A 25,296-nucleotide genomic window follows, 5' to 3' on the forward strand; every position below is an offset into this window, starting at 1 on the left:
CGCAACGACCAAGCTGGTAACCGATATTTTGCGGAAAACATAGACGATAGTAACATGGACGAAACATTTACCAAGAAGAAAACAAAAACATCACGACACTGATCAAGGGACATATTAAAGTCAAGAAATGACGAGAAACTATTGTACGTACGACAAACAGTTAGTAAAGGGTCATTATGTTCGGTAGGGGACGACCGCGCCTCAATTCTGAGTTCCAGGATGGGTCATCGTCTCAAACAACGGGCAGGAGCAGAGAAATTTAGACGAGACAGGAGTGTTGGCGAGCATAAGTGGCATGAGCTGACCGTCTCCGATGCTCGAGTAAACTTAGCACAAGTAGAAGGCTGCGCGTTTTATATGGTGGAAGTTGATCCGAATTATAAAACCTACACGCTTGATTATGTCCTCGAAGTGCAAGTTAAGCTTCAGCTTCGCGTCCAATATAACACCTAAGTCACGGATAACAGCTACACGCGGTACAACTGACGAGCCAATGCGATACGAATACATAACAGGGGCCTTTTTCTTTGAGAAAGTTAGGACATTGCACTTATCGACATTCAGTGACATGTTATTGCAATCACACCAATGAACAAAGCGTTCAAGTAATGATTGCAAATAAACACAATCAGACGGGTTACAGAGAGATAGAAACAATTTCAAGTCATCAGCGTAGTACTTTACTACCGGATGATAGATTTGCATTTCTTTCACCTAAACCTGAAATCGTTGAACGAGAGAAAGTTACATTGAAAAACGGTTTTATTGTGAGTATTTCGTCAAAGTTTTGTGGAAATACGAAACCTTGCCTGACTGCGTGTGCTAGCGTGTAAGTTACGAAGATTTTAAATAAATAAATTATTAAAATTTATGTCACAGACGAGATGATTCAGTCACTGCGTTGGTAGGTGCCCATGACGCCCCGCGCACAGTACAGAAACGGCGACATGGCCGCGAGCAACAGTCCACCGGCCAGCCACGGACGGTACACGATCCAGGCAACGGACACAATCGCTAACCCTGCCGACAGCGATAAGGTAACATTGTTCATCAACGAGAACCGACCGTGGGGCGCGAACATACGCAACAACCTGTGCTCTCGCACCAAGTGCTCCATAATCGGACCACAGCAAATGGACGAGAAAAAGAGCAACACCCAGCCGACGAAACGTACGCCCCAAGTGACCAACCGCTGCTGCTGGTGTTCGATGCGAAAAATCGCATACAGATTATGTTCACCCATCTCCATCAGCAACACTTTTCGCGCGTGTGTCGATTCGTACGGCACAATCCGTCCCTTCTCCAGCCTGCCCACGATCGTAACGTACGAGCCCTCCAATCCCGCGTAAGCGAACTGTATCCGAATGTCCCCGACTTCCGGGTTCCAAATGTCGTTGCAGTGATAGTAGAGCCCCGCGTGCAATCGAACCGAGGGATCTTCGGGGCGCGTATCGGACGTCACTTCTTGGTACGCTTGGAACCGATTCTTGGCCACATCGCCCAACTCGTACGGCCCGATGTACACGTGCTCCGAGACGTGTACCGTCGAATCGATCGGAAATGTGGTCGGATTGTGGTGCCCGTTGCGAATGTAGAAGCTTCGTGAGTCGACCAAATCATCGCGCCACTCGCGGTTGTAGAAATACGATCTATCATCCGTTTCCACCGTTGCTACCGATTCGCCGAACCGGTGCTCGCTACAATAAGGGGGGAAAGTTTCACAATAGACAACAGTAGAACTTGTGTTGTGAACAGCTGCAACAGCATTGCACATACACAGTCTCCTCGACCCACTGGTACATCTGCACTCTGCGTTTCAGCTTCACCGCCTGGACCTGAATGTTGTAGTCGGGCTCGGTGAGCGGTTCACCCGTTGCCAGCGCCCCATTGAGGTGAACCAAACGTCCTTCGAACTGTTTTTCGTAGGGGCTGTCCGCACTCACGGTGATTGCATCCGCTAGCGCTTCGTCAAGCGAGAGAATGATTCTGATGGCCCGGCCCTGCAAAACTTCGTAAGTTAGTCTTTTAAGGTATCTTACGATTCGCATCCTAACGCTTACCTCATTCCACACAAGAAGTATCGATCCACTTAGGCACAAAAGCGCACCGAAGAGGGTCGTTAGCCAGTACGATTGTAAAACTTCAGCAAAGCGCATTATTTGGCTGGTTTACCGTGCCGAAGACAGTTAAAAACAAATTGTACCGGGTTTTGTTTACATTCATCTGACAGTCGGTGATTTTATAGCACTTTGTAGCATTAAGGTGTATGGAACATTGTGCTATAATCTTGGCGGTTGTTTGAATCGTCCGTTGAATTATCCCTTTCATTCATGTGTGAAAGGAAATTGTTACAGTTGCTTGAAATCTTGATTATTTTTTGCTCATATCACATGAATGAGGAACTCTGTCCTTTCCAATAAAGGAAAAGGATTAGTTTTTGTGTTTAAATCCCTTTAATATCTTCATTTGGAAGAGTTGTAGACAGGTTAACAAATACATATTATGTGTGTTAATGTAGCCCAAAATCTTCACCATTAACTCCACCATTAACAGAGCTTAGCAAGCATAATAGTTTTGCGGCGAGTTTTAACAATTTTGTTTATATAATGTTACCAAATTGCGCAATTAACCGGCAAAAGTTGTGCACTATCAACCTCACAACGACAGATGACAGTGTTAATCTAACGTTTTCTTATTGTTCCAATTCCACAATGGCTTTATTTGTTCACACAAATCCTCCCCTCTTTAAGCATCCTTTTGGCTGCTGGGCGTATGATTTTCTTCAGTCAAACATTACATGGCTCACCTTGGATGCTGTTTCCGCCGCCGCCCCAGAGTCTTCTCCGGGAATGCGTTTTGCTGCTGGAGTTTTGGAGTGTCGTTTTCTCCGAAACAAGGATTTCATTCGCTCCAATTCAAGGATTCAAGGATTTCCGCGGAACGAAGCATGAATGAAAAAAATCGCTCTCGGTCTCCGGAGCCGGAGAGAGCGCTCTCTCACATGGAGTTCTCTCTCGCAAGAGAGCGAAGTTTCTCTCTCTCTCTCGTTTCGTGTTCGGGATTTTTCGGGTTGAAAGTACCGTATTTTTCCGTGTATAACGCGCACCTTTTCCCCAATTTTTTTAGCTCTAAAATCTGGGTGCGCGTTATACACGGAAAAATACGGTATATATGTTAAAATATGTAAATATGTTAAAACAGATCATCGAAAGCTAAAACCGGGGAAAGATTTAAGTTTTAAGATGTACAATGTTTAATAAACATAAACTCCATAAACATAATAATAATTAAATTAGATGTTTAATGACGATCGGAAATACATCGATCCGAAGCCTTGTTAAGGCCTTCTTTCTATTTTGAGGCGCCTAATTTAATGTGCGCTGTGCAGCAAATATCACTCAACAACGAACCGTTTGATATTTTAAGTAGGTTTCTAACTTTATGCATAAATTCAGCGACAGCGTGATGTGGATAATGTTTTGCGATAACAATTTGCAACCGAGTTCCCGGTTCCCAGCGATAGTCAGGTGGCGAAGATCAATTTCGAGACAACTTGGTGCTGGTGGTGCTTTGCAATTGTTCAAAGCGGCTCATGTAAATAACCAACAAAATGTAGCAAAGTAAGATCCTAATGGCTCGTAGCACCTCACCAATTCGTACAGTCGTTCGGTGTAAAGATTTGTGTTTGCGATGCCAAACTTAGTAACAGAATTGTACTACTTAAACATCGTAGTTTGAAAAGCCACATGCCACGTGGCGATGTTATTGTGGCTAGCCAGTGAACCCATTTCGTGGCCATGTTAAAATGGAAACGTTAATCGGAATTTGGCGCAAACTATACTTGGCGATAATTGCCATCTTACAGGAAAAACTTAGAATCAGCAACCAGAGGCAAATCAAAGGGACAAAGGGTCTTATTAGAGTCAAAACAGTGAAGAAAAGTTTTAATTGAACAAGGAGTCGGCGAGTTTACGAGGGAAGTCGATTCAAAGAGCGGTTGCACAAACTTTTGACCACATAATCTCCTGGAGCTCCCAAACTGTCGTAGATATCAAAACCTAACATTCGTCTCTTAGTGCATAATAAGATTCATCCTCACACCGCATCCCCGCACATCGCAATAAGTTCGCATCCTCACACCGATCAGGAAAACCGAAACACGAAATCCATATTCAAATTTTCAATTTTACCACTTTGCGCACAAAACAACAACTCTAACCTGCAAAAGTTGCCGGCTAACTCCAACGCAACACTAGGCTGTTCAATGAGTTCTTCGTCTCGATAAGAGAAACACCATTTTATGGTTTGAAAAACACTGTTTTATTCAGTACGGTCTCCCTGAACATACACGGGTTTCAACGAGACTCCAATTTATGAATTCCATAAATGTTGGCCATTTTCAAAATGTTCCTTCTTTTTCTGAACCGCAGAACTTTTAAAACAATCCAATTTAAACATCATCGCACGCACACACGCGAACGCACCGACGTGTGCCGACGTGTCGTTAACATGGTTTGGTGCAAACCAGTCAGGTTCAGGTTTGTCATCAGGTTTGAAGGTTCAAAGTGACGTTCAACACGGTTGGGATTCTCAGAGAAACAGCATACACTCTTTTTTTCTTAACTTCCAACCAACCTCTGCTGCGCGAACACCGTTAAAATAAATTCGAGCAAGAAGGAATATTTCGTATCTACAATAAAGAAATAAACAATAATAACGTCCGGTCGGACGTGACCGGAAGTGCAGGTGCGTTGTGTTTTGTTCAGTTTGTTTTCCTTTCGAGTCTCGGAGTGTTTGTTGGTGTGCTTCTATTGTTCCAGAGTGTGGTGGCGCCGAGCGACAGTACACGGTAAGGGCCCCCGGTATCCCGGTATCCTGAGTGTCGGAGTGGAGCGGATAGGTATTGCCGAGTTTCGTCGGGTCATTTTTGTGCTTCATTTGCAATTATGATTTTTCGCAACACTCCACTAGTGGTGTGCCGCGGCGTGGTCTTCGTTTTCGCACCGAAAGAGTAATCGTCCGAATTTGACAGTGCGCCCACACACGCTCAGAGTTCGCGGATCGCGGAGGCCAGGCGAATGAGTGTGCGAAAAATTGGCAAACACTCTTGGCCAACCTGTGCCCGGCTGTCGCGGGTTGTCGCCGTGTGCAAAGTGCTCGCGTATCCAATCCGCGTCATCTGGTGGCGATCTCCACCATCGAAGCATCGAATAGACACGACGACGACGACGGCGGCGGCGGCCTCAGCCTCCCTCGGCCAAGTCCAATGTTCACGGCCACACGGCCGGACGATGGTTCAAAACACACCACCAACACAGGCGAAGGAGAGCGGTGTGTGCTCAGGAGCCCCAAGCAACGGAGAGAGCGAGAGAGAGAGAGAGCGGGGCCACGGGTTAGCGCCAGGCGGAGGAGCCTGAATTGTGCATCGCCAGAGTGTGCAATTTAGACACGGCAGAGTGTGCGCGTGGCTGTGTTGGTCCTGCACGTGGGTCCACGGCCGCCAAGAGACACAAATGTCAACCTTTTCGTGGAACTAAACGCGTAGCAACAAGACGGAGCAGGAGGATTCTAGGGAACGTTTGCCCCGTGTGTTGCTCCTACCGGGAAACAAGCACTTGAAACGGTGTGGCATTGACGCGGCCGAGCCGACCGATAACCTCGTTGCACTGCACACGGCGCAGAACCGAGAAGCCGGGCCCGGGGCCATTGGCCGGGGTAAACAAGAGCCTCGGATCAGCTGACGTCGCGAGGCTTCCCGTGTACTCTGGAGGACCGTCCTAAGTAGGCCTTAAAATGCTGGCAGCATCCAAGCAACCATTGGCGGGGAAAACTTTTGCAACGATACATTGTACAGTGTTCTTGATTTGACACCTCCTTTTTTGCTTTTAGCGTCAACAGCCGAGCTCTCGGAGTGGGGTTGCCAAAAGTGCGGTCGTTTCTATCCGGCTCCCCGGTGCGTGCTGGTGTGCTGCAGTGTCCTTGGTGTGCGTGAAGTGCGCTGTCGAAAATCCATTCAACGGTTAAGTTTGTTGCCGAAGTCGGGGCGAGTGTACAGTGTTTTCGCCTGCTTTCCTGTTTGATCCTTCCCGGCAACGGAAGCCCCAGGAAGAAAAATAGCCAGTAAGAGTGCGTTTTAATAAGTGCATAGAAGAGCAAGAAAAAAAGAGGAAAAGTGCAACTAAAGAAATAGTTCGTTCGTAAGTGTGTCGAGTGTGATTAGCTTAGCAAAAATGTCGTCGAAAACCTACGGATTACGGAGCGGCAGGATCGCCATGCTGCTGTGCTGCACCGCGCTCCTCGTGACCGCGGCCGAGGGTGGCTCGGCGGTGCGCAATCATCGGGCGGCACGGGACGCTGCGAATGGTGGTGCAGGACGGCCCGACCGCGGCCCGAAGATATCCTGCGAGCGAGTCAACCACTTCTTCGCCTCCATCAATGTAACGGTCGGCGGAACAGGCCAAGGTTGGTGTTGCAAATACCCCCGCTTCAAACCGCCACAAAATGCTCCCCTGAGTGTATTTCATAATGTTTGCGCCCCGTTTGTAGTTGGTCCTGCTGCTACTTTCCCTGTTCCGGTGGTGGTGGCGGTGGGGTTCTTGACAGAGGCAAGCGAAGTGGCGTGTCGCCCTGTAATGATGCAGTGCGCTCCTGGCGTTTACGTTATTTTTTGCCCAACCCAAACGCCGTGGGGCCGGTCCTGTCTTGGAAGGATATCGGAAGGGTATCCGCGCAATGCACACAACCCCTTCAAAAGGGCGAGAGGCATAAAGGAACGGCCGTTTGCGGTTATGAGTCATGCCTTTTCCCGGGTCCTGGTACGAGAGCCAACACGTGCCACCCATTTCTTAGGCTCAGGCACCTTTACGTCAGATCGTCCTTCTGTGTGCCGCCTGCCTACGATGGGATTCCAGAACCCTGGGCCAGTGTCGCAGTAGACTCGTTTGTGACGCTTCCGTACATCAAATATTGAACCTGTCCCGACGACTGACAGAAACATAATTTAAATAATGCTTTACACCTGATTTCGCTACGGAGGACGTCTGGCCTTTTTTTAATTCGTTCCCCTTCTTTGGTCTTCCTGGGTCCGGGATTGGAACCGGCATGGTACGGGTTGCGGCCCACCAGCGACAGCGAGCGAAACGATCGCATGATAAGCTCTGGCCAAACGGTGTAGCAGCATTATTGATCATGATTGAAAATGTGTCGAATTTGCACATTTTGATCGATTGCGTGACAACAAATCTGACCAACAAAGAAGCGGGTGCGCGCAGCACGAAGACGAGCATGACGCCGCGGCCACCGTCGCCGGTGACGGTTTGCGTGTTGTTGGTGATTAAACCATAAAAAGGGACCCACCGCGGGTTGGCCTGGTTCTGTGGACCCTTTTCTTTTCGTTTTGTTTGGGTCTTTTCAACTCCCATGACAGTAGGAGAAGGGAAGAATGCCTGCGACATAGTTTTTGCGAACCCTTCTAGGACTTTTGGGGCGTCGGTCGACGACGAGTTTTGTTCGGCCGTTTTTTTTTCAAGCTACCGTTCCTTATAGTGCTTCTTCGTTCTCGGTTTGCGATGGGCCTTCCTTCGTGTTAAAGGTTTCTTTTAAAATTTGCCATTTCAAATGGCCACACTTTTCGCATTCGCATTACGAATTGAGCAAAAGTTGTCTAAATTGGATATTTCCTTCACGCCCCAAAATTCGCGCCAGTAGATTTTGTTGTGTGGATTGTTAAAAGTTTGTGGTTCGTCGATCGACGAACGATTCGTTCACGATAAGATAATAAACCCGGGGTTGTTATTCCGGTTTCCAGCCAGTGGCTCGTAATCGTATCCTGTACGGGGTGAGGTGGCTTATGATTATAGTTTATCGCCGAAGCTGGACCCACTCATATCGGTCGATTAGACGAACGCTGGGAGTATATGTTCTGCAACTGGCCATTGATAAATCGTAACCGGAAACGTCGCCCTTCTAAATACAAGCCCATGTAGTCCTCTCCTCGATTGAATATAATCACACGCGTTACCACGCGTGTCACAAAGTTCAATTCCGAGAATACGTCCAAGAATGCTTGTTTTATTAAAAACTGTTTGCTTTACTTGGCTAATCCACGGACGAAGGGAAAGTTAGAATGTGCCAATCTGGGAGCCATCGGATCCGGAAGGTCCCGCTGACAGAGTACAACCCCCCGGCTAGTTTTGGTGAATCAATCCGGAATTGATTGGGAAAAACGTCGAACGCTTGAGGCTTTCAGGATCAGTGCGCACCGCTGCAAAAGGTACATGTATTGAACGGTTCCAACAACCCCCGCGGCAGGGTTCTTGGTGAATGAAGTTGTCTCTAGTGCGAGCATAGAAAGTGAACGGTTTTTTTGTGTCCTGGGTCACGGGCCACGATATGCTGAATGTCTCCTTGGTTTTCCTTGTGCCCTCTTCACAATGATCTCCGGGGATCTCCGGGGCGCCCCGGCCCCCCGTAACGTCCCCATAATCCTCGTTTGATTGTCAGAGGCTAAGTAAATTGTGCGACCTTTTTTTTCACTTGGCCGAAACGCCCGAGAAAAAACCATTCCCTTTTTTAGTTGAGTCACATTTTCCACATTCCGTGTTCCATTCTTTTCCCGTTTCCCGTAGCCGGGATGTGCAGTCGAGATGCTTAATCGAACCCTCGGACCCTCGGCCCGGCCGAAGGAGGCTGACGAAAGGGCCGTTCTTTTCCCATTATTGGGCCGTAAAGAGAGCCTGCCGCCAGGCCGTGCCCGGCGTACAAGATTTTTGGGCCCCTGGTGGGCTACCTGGGCTGCTGAGCCTTGCACGGGCCGGCAGCTCCGGAGCCACCGGAGGGTCCTTTGTTGACCGTTTGTTGCCTGTGCCTCACGCATTGATTGGGAAGCCAGGGTTCGGTTCGGGCTTTCCGCATTAAATACACTTGTTTTCGGTAGATATAATGGTAATAAAAGGCACCACGGAAAGGATTTCTCACTCCGCTCCGGGATTCGTCTTTTTATGTTATGCGTTTATGATGGAAGGAGTTCACCTCTTTGTTTACCGAATACCCGAGACCATTTTACTTTAGGCCCCGGGTTATGGTGTGGCGCAAGCAAAGCATGTTTTCCGAGGTAAATACAAAAGTCAACATGCTTTGTTTATAGTTTGCCTTAGGATGTTACGGAGAAAGAATGCATTGGGCGTTATGATGTTTATATTAGTGGTTAGCATTGCCCTTCATAATCCTATTTCCATCAGCGCAATCATGAGTGCCAAGAACGGATTCATTAACTTGAGAGCCAGTTTACTTGGCCAGCAGAGTTTGCGTCATTTGCCAACTTTTGCCCAAGATGATGGACCTTGCCCAAGTTTTCATTTCTGGCGCGGAACATCGATCGGGTCGGATCGGTTCTTGATTGATACACAGACTAAGGTCGACTACTAGGCCAGAAAGCAGTTTCCCATCGGTTCGTCGGGCGCAATCTGGGTGGGGGCTTCAAGATTCTCAAAAAGCCTAGCCTAGACTGGTCGATTGTACCGTTTTAATGACAGCATTTCGGGACCAGCAGCACCGGGAACTCGTGGCTTCTCTGGGAGCATCATCATCGGAGTTGTTGATGCCTGTTCGCCGGACAGCGTCTTGGAGTTGTGGAGATGACTGAGGCTGAGGTCCAGGTTGCCAGGTTGGTCGTGCCGCTCGTTCAGGACGACTTACACACGCTGCTGGACCTCCTGGGGTGGGCTGTTTGCTTCAGTTTCCCGTTCTCCGTGCGCCCTGCGCGTTTCGAGACGGTTAGTCAACAGAGCCACGGTGCGCCCAACGTTGCTTACCTTGGAATTACCTTGCCCTCTCCGTCACACACCTCTCCGTGGCCTCCCGCATCCGCGGGGTGTGTGCCCCGAGGTGAACGGGAAATAGAGCAATAAAAATTGATTTTATGGCATTTTCGAGAGCCAAAGGAATGTGTCCGACTGATGCTGGTACTGGCCGCCCGGGTCCTGGGAGACACTGTCTTAACTGGGTTGACTTTTAGCTTTGTTTTCTTTGTTTTTCTTTCTCCTCGGCTGTTTCTTCGCCGTTGATCTCTGTGTCCTAGCGGCAGCAGCGCTATACTTGAAAGCGTATCCGTTTGTCACCGGCAAATGTGTCCGTTGGGAGATGCTCTATTGTTTCGCGACGTTCCCCAGGACGAGTTCAAGTAAATACTTTTTACGTATCAAACGTATGGTAGTGTGTGTTTCGAAAGGTTCATAATTATCCGAACCTTGTTCGGGAAAGAATTTTTTTTTAATCGGGAACTCTGCTCTGAAATGTGTTCCGATAAAATCGATGGAAAAACGAAACAACTTCGTGTGCTGGCCACATATTGAAGTGTTCGATTTGGCTTCGGAAAACTTTGTCCAATTTTCTCCCGCTGGGAACGGTACGGTACTAGAAGTTTTGATTGCCTCGATGCTGTGAATTTAATTGAAATTTGTGTACCTTGCGGCGTTTGTATGTAACTCGTCCTTGTGACCAACGTCCGATCGAGGTGTCCTTTTTTGCTAGTTTTCCCTCATTTTTTGTTGCTTTGTTGTTGCTAAATAACCATTGTGCACCAGCAGATACCCCTGATGACACCGTAAGTGATACGCGTTCGGATGGGGGCGAAACTTTCTTGTGTCAATTAGTTTCGCTTCAACGGTTCCAGTTTGATGAAGTTCTCGGAAACGCACTCTCCTCCCTTCGCGCGTAATTGCCACCGGCCCTTTCGGTGAGCGACAAATTTTAGCTTCCTCTTGCACTACGCACGCCACGAGAAGGGCTTCTCGTGCAGCATAACGTAAACAGTGCGGGAACCCCTTCATAGTCACTTCCGGTGATGGATATGCTTCGCATCGAGCGCGAACGTTGTTTATTTGCTCACAGTCCCATAATAAACAGTCCCGGGGAAAGGACGCAACTCTCGGCCGCCCTGCGTCCCCCGGGGCGATGAATCATCGTGCGTAGCATAACCGCAAAACCTTCCCCGTTCCCGAGACCGGGTGTCCCCGTTTCGGGGCTGAAGTACCCGGCACACCAGATGCATTTTATTAACGGCGGTCGCATGTAATGTGCCTTTGCACCGATGACGACGGTGTCATCGACTTCGGGCATTTGGGCGACCGGTTTGCGGTTTAGCTGCTGCTGCTGGCCGTTTCGTTTGGAGACTTCCGGTTTGTCCGGATCAAATCGCCAACGCGAGGTCATGTGACATGTCGCGAAATTGTGGTTCGTTAATTTCACTCATTCGTCGGCTGCATATAATCTTCCAGTTTTTGTAGGGCTGTGGCCGCAGACCCGTTCGCTGGTGATGGTGCAATGGTGTACACCTCTTGGGGCGCTAAAAATACGCGCCGAAGACACCCTGGTCCCTAATCTGGTGGGCGCGATAAAAAACCCGGGCCTAGAAACGGGTTCGGCGCCATCGCTATCGCTATGTTTGCCATTGCCCGTCACCGTCGTCGTAGGCGCGTATGTTTGTAAACATTCGGGTGGCCATTCGGGAACCCCTGCGCGTCAAAAGTGACAGCTGCCGGATCTTTTTCTTTTTCGGTGCAACGGAAGTAGTTCAATATCGCGCAGTCGAGGGCCGATTGTTGGCTACGTTTTTATTCGGCCATCGGATGTCGGACGCCGGCTTGTCTTCGGGCACTGATGGCAAACCCTTGGCGCACTGGCGAATCACGTCCGCGAGCATTATCGGGGCGCAGCTGATAGTGACAGTGTCGAGATGGACGTGTTTGTTTACACGGGAAGGAAGTCCCCACTCCGGGCGAAGCCAAGGGAAAGAAATGTGTGTCGGGTGCAGAAAAAACAGCAAACAGATCACTCCTGAGACTCCTGCAGTTGATAAGAGACCGAACGGTCGCGATACGGAGTGCAGTTCGATGTAGCACTTGTCCTAGGTCGTCACGATCTCGCTGGCTTGGATCGGGTGTCGTTGGTGCACCTGTCCAGACATTCTTGACATTCGTGGCAGGTTGAGTCGTTGAAAGTTCACGGTCCCACCTGCATGGGCGGGTTGAATCGCTGAATTTCCATCATAAATCCCGAAGCAGCACACTCTAACTGACTACCAGCCATCGGTTTGTGGTTTTATACCACCACCAAGGGGCCCCGGAACATGGGTCAGGAATATTGCGGGCCATATTTTCTTCGAGTCCGCGGAGTGGTTGAGTAAAATGCACGGTAAAATTTCCATTTTCCGCGAAACAGAACCTCTTGCTGGCTCTTTGTTCGATGCTCCATGCTTGGTCGCACTCCACCCTTCTGATAGGCGGCCACTACTCTGCCCACGGCAACGCGCATTCCTAGCTAAGGTCAATCGTGGCGAACTATTTTTATCTATTTACGAGCGGGGCAAGTATAAACATTTATGATCCCATTTTTTATGCTACCATCCCACCAAGACCACCTTCACACAGGACCGGACGCCCGTGCTCCAAGATTGGACGAAGCGAAACGGATGTGCTCTCGCTATCGCTGCGGCGGATACTCCAGGCACCGACATTAGAGCGGCAGGAAAAGGCTGCGCCATTTTCGCCCTCGGGATACTCTATTTTTTATAGAATCTTGATAGATTGTTTAGTCGGAACTTTGCAAACGTTTGCCCTGCTGTGAAGTGGGTGTCGGGTGCGGGAGATAATTGACAAACCGAGTATATGTGAACCACTCACCGACGGTTGGTACTCGCCAATGTTGAAATTATTTATCGGAACCCCCCGCGGGCGAACCTTTGCGGAGAGACTCGGCGAGCGGCATAATTTTGCATCCCCACGGTCCCGTCCAGGCGGGGGTTGCAGGTGGGTTTTTGGGTGATTGAAAATTCCAAAATATTTCCGCGCGTCTGGTTTATCGATCGACGCGCGTTTCGCGGTGCTAATGGAAAATCCATCTGCCGACCCGGCGGCGTCCTCTCTCCGGTCCAGTCAGCTACTGGGCATTTTCCATTAATGGAAACGAGATGTGTATAAATTGCGCAATTCATTAGCCCGGCGGTTTCATCGGTAGCGTGTGAATTTCGTGCCACTCTGGCCACGCTTTGCTCCGGTTGCGATCCTCGGGTTATGATAGCGTTTCAAGTATTTTCCGTAGTCCAGGGTCCGTCCCGGGATCGGTCGCTCATTAATTCAATTCAAGAATCCGGGAGCGCTATTTTTGGCAATGGGTTTTTCTTTAAATACACCCTGTTTTTGCGAGGCAATGGAGCGCCCCCCGCCGGGAGAGCATTAATGTACATTTTCCACACTGCCGTTGGCGCTAGGTTTGATCAGCAATTTTCATCAAACGCAATTCACGCCTCTTTCGCTCATCGATTGGGGGGGCGCTGAATCAAACAAAGCATAAAGGCAAGGATCGTTTCCAGCCGGCTGTCGGGTATGCAAAATCCACAGTTTGTGGTCAAGTTTTAATGAACTGCCGTGCTGTCGACGCCCTGCCAGCTGGAACTCGCCAACCGGCGGTCAGGTTCATCGAGTGCCGGTGATGGGCTCCGTCGGTACATCTTGAACTCCAACCGCCACCCGACGCCGGCAGCATCAAGTGGTGGTCGTCGGCCAAAAATAGATGGTGGGCCTTCTTTTCCCAACACCATCGTTTCCGGTAACGTCCGGTACGAGAACGAAGTGTGAAAACAGATTTTATAGCGCACGCGAAGGTCCCAAGGCTATGGTATGGCGTTTTGCGCAACAGAGTGGAGCAATTGGTAGGAACATGCGTTCCGAAACCTCACCAAAACACTGCATGACGTAGCTCTTCGATGCGTGTACTTTTAGGGGGGGCTGCACAGCTCGATGATCCAATCGGCTATTGGTCGAAAGTTCCCAGAAATTCTGGTTCGTTTAAAAATTTGGACGTTGCCTTTGGTGTTTGCTTGCGTTTGTTGAATGTTTGCAAAACAATTCCAATGGGCGCAGCAATGCAAAGGATCTTTCGTGGGATTTTGTCCCATTTCGCCCAACCCTAATTGTGGCCGTTCGTTGAGCCAGTTTGTTGTGCCACGTAGCGGCCTGTCGTTTGTATATTTTCTCACTTCAAACCCCCTTCGCCGTCATCATTGATCGCGCGAAACAGCGAAAAATTTGGCCTTCGGAACCGAATGCCGAGCGAGAGAGAGAGAGAGAGAGAGAGAGAGAGAGAGAGAGAGAGAGCGCGTCAAAATTAAAACATTGTATGATTGAATTTATGTTCACCATGGTCGCCGTTCGCGTTACTTTTTATGTCCGCCGGGTGCCGACCGCGCCCGGCATTAATATGTTTCGCTGCTCGTGTCGTGATTGCGAAACCATTAAAGAGCGGCGGGCGGCGACTCGAGGAGAGTCAGCTCTCGAGAGGGCCAACCGGGTTTGGCTGTGGCGGTTAATTTGTTTCCTTCCTTTGGGCCGGACTTCTTCTGCTAATTTCGAGCCACACAAACTCCTCCAGTCATTCGACTCCGCCGTGAACTGCGTAACGTTTGGTTTCGGAAAGTCGAAAAGGTGATGATAAAATATAAACATCTCATCAACTGCCGCCTTTTTCGTTCAGGCGTTGGTGGTGCACTACACCATGTTTGGGTGCATCATCTTAATTCCGGGCGTCCTTCTCGCTCGCGGTGGCATGGCGGGCATTTAAATTTCGCGGAAAAAATCCAAAACACAAAATTGGTCAATATATTTCACGGACGGTGCCCTCTCTCCTCAGTCCGGTGTACACCGGTCACCGGTAAAATGTTCCGTTCGGTTTTTGCACACATTTCAACACTCGAACGATTTGCTTTAAACGATACGCTGGAGAGATCGCGGAAAAGAAAAAAAGTCACCATAATCGGGTGGCCCAAACGGCCCTGGCGACGAGTGGTTTCGGTTGTATCTTTTTATAAAAATGAAAAAAAAAATCGCCGCAAAATACCGCCAACATTGACGAGTTCCAAAAATGGCTCCGAAACCCAGCCGGATAGCCCGGGCATCGGATTTGCATTAATGATGCGCGAATGCAGAGCGGCGCGCGGAACGTTTCTGATCCGGTTTTGTTTTTTTGCCGGGTGGATGTCGAACTTTTCCCCACCCATCGAGGGCACAGGTCCAGAGCCATTTCCCCGGGAACCGGGAATCTCCCGGTCGATCGTCGGATTTTGGAGCCCGATTTGGGTGAGAGAAGCCATTCAAGCTCACTGGTGGCACCGGTTTATGGCGCAATGTATGCAGAGTTGTTGGAATTTATTTGAACGCACGATTTACGAACGCAAAGTGATGGGTGTGAGCGAGCGAAGAAAAGAGACAGAGAGAGAAAGAGAGAGAGAGAGAGTACGATCCTAGTGCGGTGTTGGAACCTGATATTCCGTTCTGAACATCAAGTACCGATTTCCAAAGGTCCTGCACGGGACCAAGTCAACACAATCTGCATGCAGCTCGGTGGCTCTCTCGTGTCCCGAGGTCAGAAGGTCCCGGGACGCGAAAATAGACGAATGAATGCAATTTCGAGCCCAGGGTTCGATTTCGCCTCTACTGCACGCGAGGATGACACTTGGGCGACACTACATATCGTCCACAGGCCCGACGAGAGGACATACGATGCTCTGCTATTTAGCAAGCGCCCCGAGAGCATCGCTATCGCGGTCCTGCCGACCACCCTGAGGTGCTTGGCTATTGACGGCCTTTGAGGACCCTCCCGATGAGCGGGGAATCTAATCAATTGGGTTTCGTGTCCCGCGTGTAGGGTGTTTGATGTCCACCGCCCCGACGCAGCCCGTCCTGTTTGTGATATGCTTCGCTGATGAAGTCGCTTGGTTTCGAAGGACGCCATCACCCGGTATTTGGTTGCACAGCAAGACAAACCGGCGCGCCGGGTCAGGCACGTCTCACAGTTTCCAGGAATGGCTCGGGTGAAAAGTCAAGTCTTGGGGAGCTTACAGGGCACGTGTAGCATTTTCTAATTCGCGGTACTTTGGAAATAAAATTGTTTTTCGCCCGCTTTGCTATCTATTGTTATCTTACAATTGTGATATGTTTAGACGGTACGCTGCGCCGACTTAAAAACGACGTCAGGACAATCAAACATTGAAACACTTTGTGTTAAATTATGTGTAGTGCGTGTAGTGCATGGCGTGTGATTGTTTTTATCGAAACAATTCGTGACGTTCGTTGCATCCGATGATATTCCAATTGTTCCGCCAGTCGACCGAAACTCTCTGTCAGATACTCACCAGGCTTTTTTCACACCAAAACACATGCACACGCACGGTGGGACACGCTTTGTCGTAACGTTTCACGGCTGGTTAGCACCGCGGCCAAAGTAACCTAATAAATGCTAATAAACGCGAGGCGCAAAATGGAAACATTTACACTCGGACACAAATCGGACACGCGATGGCTGGCGTGCGTGGAGAGCAACATTGGCGTTGCCCAATGAGCCAGAGCGTGCGATTCCACGCCACTTCCGGTTGTCTGGTACCACCAGGACCGGATTCGCCACCGCGGGAAACAACGTGTAGTTCCGGAAAATTCCCAGGCTGGCATATGCCTTGGCTCGGCTCAATCAGGGCCTTTTTCGACAGCTCCTTTATTGTGGCGTGATGGCAGCACCGAGAAGGAATGGCCAGCGGGCCATTAGAACATATAACAGCCGCCGGTTCATAGACCTCGCGTCATCTTGGGGTGTGCTTGGGTCGGACGATGTGCGGACCATCTTCGGATGCGCGGACCACGGAAGGCACACCAATTAGTCCTTCTATCAACGTCAATATGCGCTGTCAACATAGAACATGGAGGCGATGCTGTTGCTACTCTGTCTGTCCCCGATTTTATTTTTCTTTAATATATTTTGTTGCGCGTCGAGCGTCATCTTTGTACGCAACGAAAACGCAAATTCCTGCCCCACGACGACACGCCGTGGTTGGGGTGATAAGTGGGCGAGTTGGGAGCCGACATGATGATTTGTGTCTCCGGTCACGCTCTGCTGGCGCTCCTGACATACCAGGAGGATGTGTCCCAGCCAGCCAGCCAGCCAGTCAGCGCCGCGGTTGGTGAAAAATTAGCTGTCGCTGTTTAAAAAAAAAACACACAAAACGGTCTTTCCGGCGACCCTCGTGGTGGAAAACCGCAACCCCAAGCAAGGTTTTCGCCCAAAAAGTGGCGGAAAATTGATATTCAGCCAGCCGTTTGACACGGGCTTTTAATCGATATTTGGTCGCCGGGGTGGCGGTCATAATTTTTCAACCACCGAGAGTTCTTGGAAAATGGAGAGCCACATCTCAGTGGCAGCTAATTGGAAAATTGTTATCGATTGTCCCGCTTCCAGTGCAAATCCAAAAGATTATCCTCAATCGGTTGGGAGCAAATTGAAGTGTTTCGTGTTATTTACAGCGTCGTTCCAATTGTTGGTGCTGTCATTTTCATACCTCGTTAAAGTATATTTATTTCATTTGAATAAAATATTGCAACCAACCGGTCATCATCATCGTCGGCTCATGTTCAACGGCGAACGACCCTCTACTCCGACGGGGAACATGCACCGAAAATGTCCGCCAGGATTTAGTGTTTTTTCTTTAGCTAAACGTAGCCTCACCGAGCTGTGCGCGTTTAGCCGCAAGACGGGCACAACAAATGGGCGAATAATTAACGGGACGCAAACGTCAAAATAACACCTCCCACGGAATGCCCCCCCCGTGGATGGTTTTAATGTGGGGTGCTGTCGAAAAAGAGAAACAACAACCGCTCCTTCGCTCGCCAAAAAGATAGCGGCGAAACGTTACACGCGTTACACGGAGCCAACGCCAACATGGTCTTCGCTGGCGGCTCGTTATCTTCCGCTTCGGATTGGATAAAAATAAACAATCGGCTTGGTGGTGGTGTGGCGCGCAATCGATGTGAATATGTGTGGTGTGGTTGCATCACAATCCATGTTTACCACGCGTGTTCTGTGGCAGGCATACAAAAAAAGGGCCGAACAAAATCGGTGGATGGGAAAATTTGTTTTTCCTTCCAATTGGATTCCAATCCGGCGGCAGGATGACATTCGGATGGTTCTTGTGTCACACGGAGCACCGCGTTGGCACCGAGCATTTCCCAGCGCATCGGTCTCACTTACCTCCCGATCACACGGCACGGCCCCTGATCGTCGATTGAGATACGGAGATGCCGTCTCTTGTGTTGTTTTAGTTTCTTGTTACGTACCAACACACACACCGCGTCCATTATGCTGCACGCGACACGGTATGCGAACAGTGTCACAGCGTTGATTTGTTTGGACCGTCGTTGCCGCATGTAAGTACCCCAACTACCAAACAAACATTAGAAGGCATCGTCAGGAGGGGGACCGTTCATGTGCGTAAACCACCCGCAGATGATGTAATTGATCGGCCGCCGCTTTGAAGGTCGAAAGTGTGTTCAAGGATGTGGTGAACTCTTGTGACCCGCGATCTCCTACGGTACAACCATCGAATGGTGTGAAGTCGACCGCACCGGGCAAATGTGCGAATCGAGCCACCAAGGTCACACAATTACAGCACTGGTTTCTTTTTTTTTATTTTAGTAGAAAGAACCGAGTCTTATTAAATTTACTTGATAGTTAACTTAATCTAATTTAACAAGATTAACATACGAAACATGTGGCGTTTCCTTCCCTGCAGGACCCGGGGCTTATCCCGGTTTAACTCGATTGTAAGATGTTGACGATGCATCGGGTGTGTCGGTTGATGTATTATTGTTGTTGTCGGGTTTGATTCGTTGTTTTTTATTTTTAGTGTAAGATTGCTGAATGTGGATATTTTTGTTGCCAATAGGTCTAATACTATGAAATCGGATTTTTTTCAGAGAAATCAAATGTTTCTTACATTGAAATGAAAATTTCTATTTTATTTAAAATATTTGCCATCGCTAGATACACATTTCTTTTATCTCTCTGCTAAAATATCTCTGCTCTGCTGCTCTCTGGATTCCCGGTCGAAAGAATTTTTCGGTTTTTGAAGCAAACCAATCAACCACCAATCTCATCAAAGATAAGTTGTAAACTACATTGCTTTTTTTTCGATCTGAAGTCATTTGCCTTATGTCAAAACAAGATAATGTTGCCAAAAGAGCATAATTGGGAAGATCAAATTGACAGCTAGAGCCCAGTTTTACACAATCCGATTTTATAGTATATCTAGATAAGGCTGTTCACGGCGAGGACATTGTTCCCGGCGTAGCCAGTGTATATAGTTCAGTGGCTAGAGGTTCTATCAGTAAAAAGTAAGCAAGTTTAGTGCATTAGTGTTTTAAAGGGCAAGGAAATATGGACCAAAACAACATTAATGTTACGTGGCTAAAGAAACTAAACGTTTCAATTAAATATACACATCAAACAGAGTGGGTGAAAGGATACGAAAAAAAGGGGAAAGGACATGAAGGTTACGGACAATTTAATTCTGACATGCAAAGCTATAGAGCCCCCAAGATGTCGCGCACGGGAATCCCTACCGGTCTTCCCAGGGCTTGTAGACCACTGGTTAATGTGGATCGAATCCCCCGGTCCGGTCTGCTGCCCGCTGCCTCGCACCCGTCAGGGTGCCCACAAGATAAACCATCTACTTTAAACATGCTAATTTCACAGCTTTTAACCTAATTTACAACGACTACTTCGGATCGTACCGTGGAGTGAGAGTCCCTGCGATCTCGTCGGACCACTCTCCTGCGTCACTGGGCTGGGCGGAACGTGGGTCAAAGTGGGCCGTCAGAAAGCGGCCGAGGTCTCGAGAGACAGAGAGATAAGGGGAGCACAGTCTTGGAAAGAGTGTTCGTTTGATTAGAAAACTATGTCTCGTGACGCCAGCCGCACGTGCTTGGGCTTGGGAAATTTTCTCACATTTGCATTACAGATGTAATGTATCGGGACCGGAGCGTCGGCCGTCGCTGCCATTCCTTCGGCCGGCCGGCAAGGAAAGCGATAAGAAAGCAATCAACACGAAAGCGCCCAGCCGGGCCCGTCCCGATATTAGCGACGCCTTTCGCCTTTTTAAGTAATTGCGCAATCTCTCGACGCAGAAGCAGCAGTTGATTAACACGCACGCACGGTGAATGGCGAGCATAGGAAAAGAAGCTACTGTCACGACACTGCGCAAACGGCGCAAACGCGCGTTCAATACTGGAAACTAGAACGGGCCGTGGCCATCTGTGCGGTGAGCACTGGAACCGGTTTTCGCGAGATTGCGGAAAGTGCCATTTAAGGAGATTCCAGCAGCAGCGGGCAGCAGCTGGTCACCGTTCCGTCCGCGGTCCGCGAGACCTGTACGAAGGGGAGTTTTGCAGGTTCTGGTAGCTCAGTTCTACGCTCTCTACAATGGCATTTATCGATTCGACCGCTGCCGCTGTCATGCGGTTGTCACGGATGGACATGACGGCCCATCCGTGACCGTGTTCGGGGGGCTCGAGGCAAGGTGTGTCGCAGAGTGGGCTTGTGTTGTGTTTCTTCTTATGTTTTTTTTTATTCCCCGAGTTGTATCAAACAATCTGGGTGCGTTCACGAGTCGCTGTCTGTCGCCCTCCTGGCTGCGCAATCTCGCCAGCTGGCCGCTGATGCTGGCAGGGCACACGGAAACTTGTTATCTTCATCGATTCTTGTCAGCGTGGCTGATAGAGCCACACCAAATGCGTGCGTTGCGCGTGTGTAACTATTCCGTTTCCCATCCATAACCTCACGTAATATCCGCTGCTCGACTTGCGGGACACTGGGACAAAAAGGGCAACCAAATCTAGGCCAGAGCGAAGAAAGCTGGGGAGTCTCGTGCTGGCCGCACTCGCAGCGTGAGACTTGCTGACGACGAGCGGTTTACGCGCGCTAAATTTATGCTCCCCGAGCCAGACCTTCGGGGGCCACCAATCAGCGCCCACGAGGGAAGCCTCGTCCGTCTTGGCGAGTGACACGGGACGGGGACCGATTTCGGGAGGGCGCCCTCCAGCCCATGAGAGAGCTATGCTTATGCTGCCCCCTCTGAAGCCATTTTTATTTCTCTCTTTTTCTTCGTGGCCCCCGTCCCCAGTGGGTGTTGGTCTCCGGAAGTGGGTGGAATTTGGCTCCGTATGTGTGTCGGAACATCATAAGCCTAATTTCCATGCTTTTCGCATTTCTACCGCCGTGGGCGGCCAATCTTATTTGTTCGGGGGCCGCCGCCGCAGTGTGCGCAATTTGGTGGGTGCCTCCCAAACAGTGGAACTCCATAAAAAAGAAAAACATTTGCTCACACTGGTCTCCTCGCGATTTTTCCACCCGAACGCCGCGGCCACTGTGACCTTTCGTCGACGAGGTTCCCGGGGAGTAGTCCCCGAAGGGGCCCCAACTCCAGGACCGTGGGTCCGGGTTTGATTTACCAAAAATCACCGGAAAGCATTACGCTGCGAGGATGCGCCATTTGCGGGACACTTAATATCCTTGGGCCTCCGTTCGCTGCTCCGAATGTGGGCTCCGACATTTTATTGCGCTTTTGCTCAGAAAAGCCGGCACCGGATTTGGGTGTACGACCGGTGTTTCACGTTCAGTTTTCGGGATTACGGCACGCCCAACAGTATCCGTCACCGACGGGAATGGGAGTCATATTTCCGTTTTCCGGAACGCTCGGCCTCCGGGTCGCGGGCGGCTTCTGCAAAGTGGGAAGCCCCATCCACGGTAGGTGTCATAAGAACGTTTAAATTGTTTGCGATCAGCTTTACGGGCTCCGGATTCCGTTACGCCGCTTTCTGTGTGTCCTTTCGAGGAAGAAGGCGGCTTGCGACATTCGATCCGCTCCGGTAGCGTACTTCAAAGATTATCACCAAAGTAACACCTTGCTGGCCAACCGATTCCCGGGCCTACTTAAGCGCGGCTTAACGATGGCTCAAAAGTAATTTAGCGTTCGAATATATTTTGAGTCCTTGCTTCTGTTACAGAAAACCTTGACGGTTTCGCCATTGCTTTGACAGTGTATTAACCTACCACACTTAGGACCTTGCCAGCGGCGACGGAGGCACAAACAAAATATGTTATTTGCAATCAGAGCAGAGCGATAAAAGTTTCGCACATTCACTTGAGCCACCTCTCCCCGAGGGTGCTGCAATCCCCAATACCCCGAGGTTCGAGGTCCGACTCGGGGGCCGCCAAAGAGTTATGCTATGCCGTCAAATCGTTACTAGAATTTGTAATCAGAAGGCAACGTCCGGACCCCCGGGTCCCGCAGCCAGATGGGACAGCGGGAAACACAAGTTACGTGCTCACAAACTCACGACACTGTTCTGCATATTTTCCATAGCCCTCGGCCGCTCGGCATGTCCTTGCGCCTAGACGGCCGAAGAGTGATAATGATATTGAACAAACTTTTGCGCTCTTTTTCTTTACAAAAAAGGGGGGAAAAACAATCTGAACGTTACATGTTGGCGAGCACTGCATTACACCATTTGCCTCTCGCGGGACCATGTGGTGCACCGTTTTGCCGAGCAGTGTAAGGTTTTTGGCATGTAGAATCGGCTGGCAGCGTAATGATGGCGTGCAGGTCGTTAGGTTTGGTGCAATGATTTGCACACCATCATCAGGGGGTGCAAATTTGGCCGCACCGAATGTCAAGTGTCAGCAGCTACCCGGTTGAAGGTGAAGGTTAAGCTTTTCCCGCCCGGTAACTGGGGGATGTAATTTGGCAAAGTTTCCGAGCAACGGGAAACAAAATGTGACAGGACGCGAAGCAGCTATTCCAATGATTCAAAGTCGGAAAAAGCTCAGATTGTCAGCAACTAGCCTCCAATGCCGTAGCTAACCTTGAGCTGCCCAAAGGACGAATCAATGTGCCCAGTTTTGCCCATTTGGCGCAGCCAGCAGCTGGGTGACCGTTATTGGAGAAGTGTGTCTCCTCACGAAATCTGACGATACTTTCTCTCACACATATCTCTCTCTCTCTCTCTCAGACACACACCCTCTCGTTCTGTGTGGTGAACAATAATTTACAAAGTTGGCAAAAGTTTTCTCCGTTCGGTCGGACTTCGCTTCGGTTGTTTTCTCTCCACTTGAGCCCGGGACGCATAGAAATCCTGGGTGCCCCCGGGGAGCGTTAGAGAGGCCTGTGAAGTGTGGCTACATTCGGTCCGTTTGTCTTCTGTCCAAGTGCTGTGTCGCACGCAAACACCGCGTCGCGAAAGGAAACATGCTACGGGGAGGCGCCACATCGAATCCATGCCGAATCATCATCGGCATCACCCACCCGGTTTCTTGGTGGGAGAGAGAGAAAGTTTAGTGACCGAATTCGAGCGAATGCTCAAGTGCAGAAGAAAAAAAACATGGACACACACTCACGAACAGGGAACAACTGTCCGGTACATTGCCCTGCGTTGTTTGACCTTTAAACGAGCGCCAATCCGCATCATTAAAGGCTTGTAGGCCGCCAAGAAAACATCACCACCGAAGTCCACCCCGGGGTATTTATGGGCATTCGGGCCGAGCGCCGAGTAAACTTCTCGTTATGCATCATTAATGCTGCTGATAAGACGCACAGACACATCACGCCTCGGGAATGCGTGAAAAAATCGCTGCCCATCGCAAACGCTAATCGGCGAGTTTTGGGCCGCCAAACGTTGACTAATAGTACGATTAACTTTAATCAGCAAATTATGAAAATGAACCTTCCGGCCGAGCGAGTGAGGACGTGGCAAATTGGTTGCTGGAAAGTAATGTAAATTTTCTAAGCTCCTAGGCCCATTGACTTGGCACATCATTTTATAATCAGCGATCTATTAACGTTCTATCGACAGCAAGCGGCGCCCGGGGCTCCGGGCTCGTCGCAATGTCCCAATCAATTCCATGTGGTTCGAAGGCCGAGCCGAAGACCTGGTCGAAGAGGCGAACTGGTCTGGTGGTGGTGGAGCTGGCGCATGTTTGCTCCACCCTTTTCAACTTTTCTCCACCAGCCACACACCGTGGTGTGGTGTCGGTTGGACTTTGTGTGACTTTCAAAAGGCGCTTGCGGCTCTAGTTTTCTTTGCTCTCCCAGTAGTCACCCCGACTGACCAGCAGCCGGTCGGTCGGCCGAGCAAACTGGGCAGGGTCGGAGTTTTAAACGCAATTTCCCGTACCTCCTCCGTGTGTTGGTCGAGACGGCCGAAGCCTTTAGGGGGTCCTAAAGGTGACTTCTGCACCGGGCCGGGTTTTGTCGTACGGAAAACGACGGCACACTTTCTTCCGGTCAGCCCGCATAAAGTCGTTGGACGTTAAACTGCAGATAGCCACACATGGGAGAGAAGAAAGCAATACGTGCAATGTTTTTCCTGGGACGTGATCTAGGAAAATCCGACCAATTCCCGTTATCGGTGAAATTGTCTAGACGGCAGAAAGCCATTTGTGGTGGGGGACCAGGATAAAGCGGGTAAGCCTTAGCTGCCTCCGTAACTAGTTGATCTTGCACACGGTCGTTGTTTTAAGGATTATCATTGGGAGCAGTATTGGAAATTGGTTGTTTTTCTTTCTGGATCCCCCGGCATACGGTTGAACAGATTTTAAGATTACTGTTGCCGCCACCTGAACTTTGGAAATGAATGGGGATCTTATTGGAAACTGGCTAGGGATGTATTCCAACCCATTAGATTCAGCGTGAGCTTTAGATCGAATGTGTTCGCATATAAAGAGTATTATTAGGTAACCCTGAACGGAAGCTACTTTACCAGCTTCCTGTTTCCCATTATTGAAAGACGTTTTAAATATGCACATAATTAATTTCGTTTGTTGTTTCTTTTCAGGTAATCCACTTCAGAACGATTTGTACTCTCTCAGGAAAACCCATCACGAAGCAGATCACTAAGTAAGAGTATCTCACGCTAGAAACAGCTAGTGGTCTAATTGAAGATGTCTGCCACCAACACACTGCCTACATCACTGGACCGGTTACACACTCCGTTCGAATGGTTTCATCAATTTTCCATTCGAATGCCACTTCCCGTTTGTCCGTTCGAATCACGGATGGAACCTTGCTCTGCAGCCTGTGCCGGGCAAGTACAAGTAAAGGCATGCTGTCGACCACACCGTCGATCAGCTCCCATCGTTGCTCCCCCCGGATTGGGAGCGGTTTGGGTTGATCAATTATTAAATTTCTAATCAAATCAATCCCTCCGGCTACCGGTGGTGCCACTTCCGACACCAACAGGACGGAAGGACGATGGGTTCCGGAGTGGATGATTTTATGTGAACCCGGGGCAGATGTGCTTCCTGACCGGCCTACGCTCACTTATTGAGCCGCCCTTTCTGAGGGTCCGAAAAATAGTTTATGGAACCACTGGTCACTTTGGCTTAAGTACGGTCGGCTCGGTCGACTGTGCTAAGCGTTATTAT

General features: G+C 49.6%; 2 protein-coding genes across 2 annotated transcripts in view; one reads left to right on the plus strand and one right to left on the minus strand.

The window, feature by feature from the left end:
* Nucleotides 1-813: 813 nt before the first annotated feature.
* On the minus strand, nt 814-2,179 carry LOC131216672 (transmembrane protein 43 homolog). Its single transcript, XM_058211225.1, has 3 exons — nt 2,061-2,179; nt 1,777-2,000; nt 814-1,697 (listed from the first exon to the last, which is right to left on the minus strand). The coding sequence occupies exons 1-3, from the start codon at nt 2,154-2,156 to the stop codon at nt 890-892; spliced, it is 1,128 nt and encodes a 375-aa protein (XP_058067208.1). The 5' UTR covers nt 2,157-2,179; the 3' UTR covers nt 814-889.
* Nucleotides 2,180-4,730: 2,551 nt separating this feature from the next.
* Nucleotides 4,731-25,296, plus strand: part of LOC131206038 (division abnormally delayed protein) — a 103,021-nt gene continuing 82,455 nt past the window's right edge. Inside the window, exons 1-2 of the mRNA XM_058198403.1 lie at nt 4,731-4,849; nt 5,890-6,462. Of these exons, the coding sequence (XP_058054386.1) occupies nt 6,231-6,462 (232 nt within the window). The 5' untranslated portion in view covers nt 4,731-4,849; nt 5,890-6,230. The remainder of the gene's footprint in view (nt 4,850-5,889; nt 6,463-25,296) is intronic.

This window comes from Anopheles bellator, chromosome 1, assembly GCF_943735745.2.
Source record: "Anopheles bellator chromosome 1, idAnoBellAS_SP24_06.2, whole genome shotgun sequence".
In the NCBI taxonomy this organism is placed as follows: Eukaryota; Metazoa; Arthropoda; class Insecta; order Diptera; family Culicidae; genus Anopheles; species Anopheles bellator.

Excerpts from the sequence above, each read along its gene's own strand:
- LOC131216672 (XM_058211225.1), bottom strand. The coding sequence starts at position 2,156 with ATGCGCTTTGCTGAAGTTTTACAATCGTACTGGCTAACGACCCTCTTC. Across the intron at positions 2,001-2,060 it reads TACTTCTTGTGTGGAATGAG|GGCCGGGCCATCAGAATCAT; the intron begins GTAAGCGTTAGG and ends GAAGTTTTGCAG. Across the intron at positions 1,698-1,776 it reads CAGTGGGTCGAGGAGACTGT|CGAGCACCGGTTCGGCGAAT; the intron begins GTATGTGCAATG and ends CCCTTATTGTAG.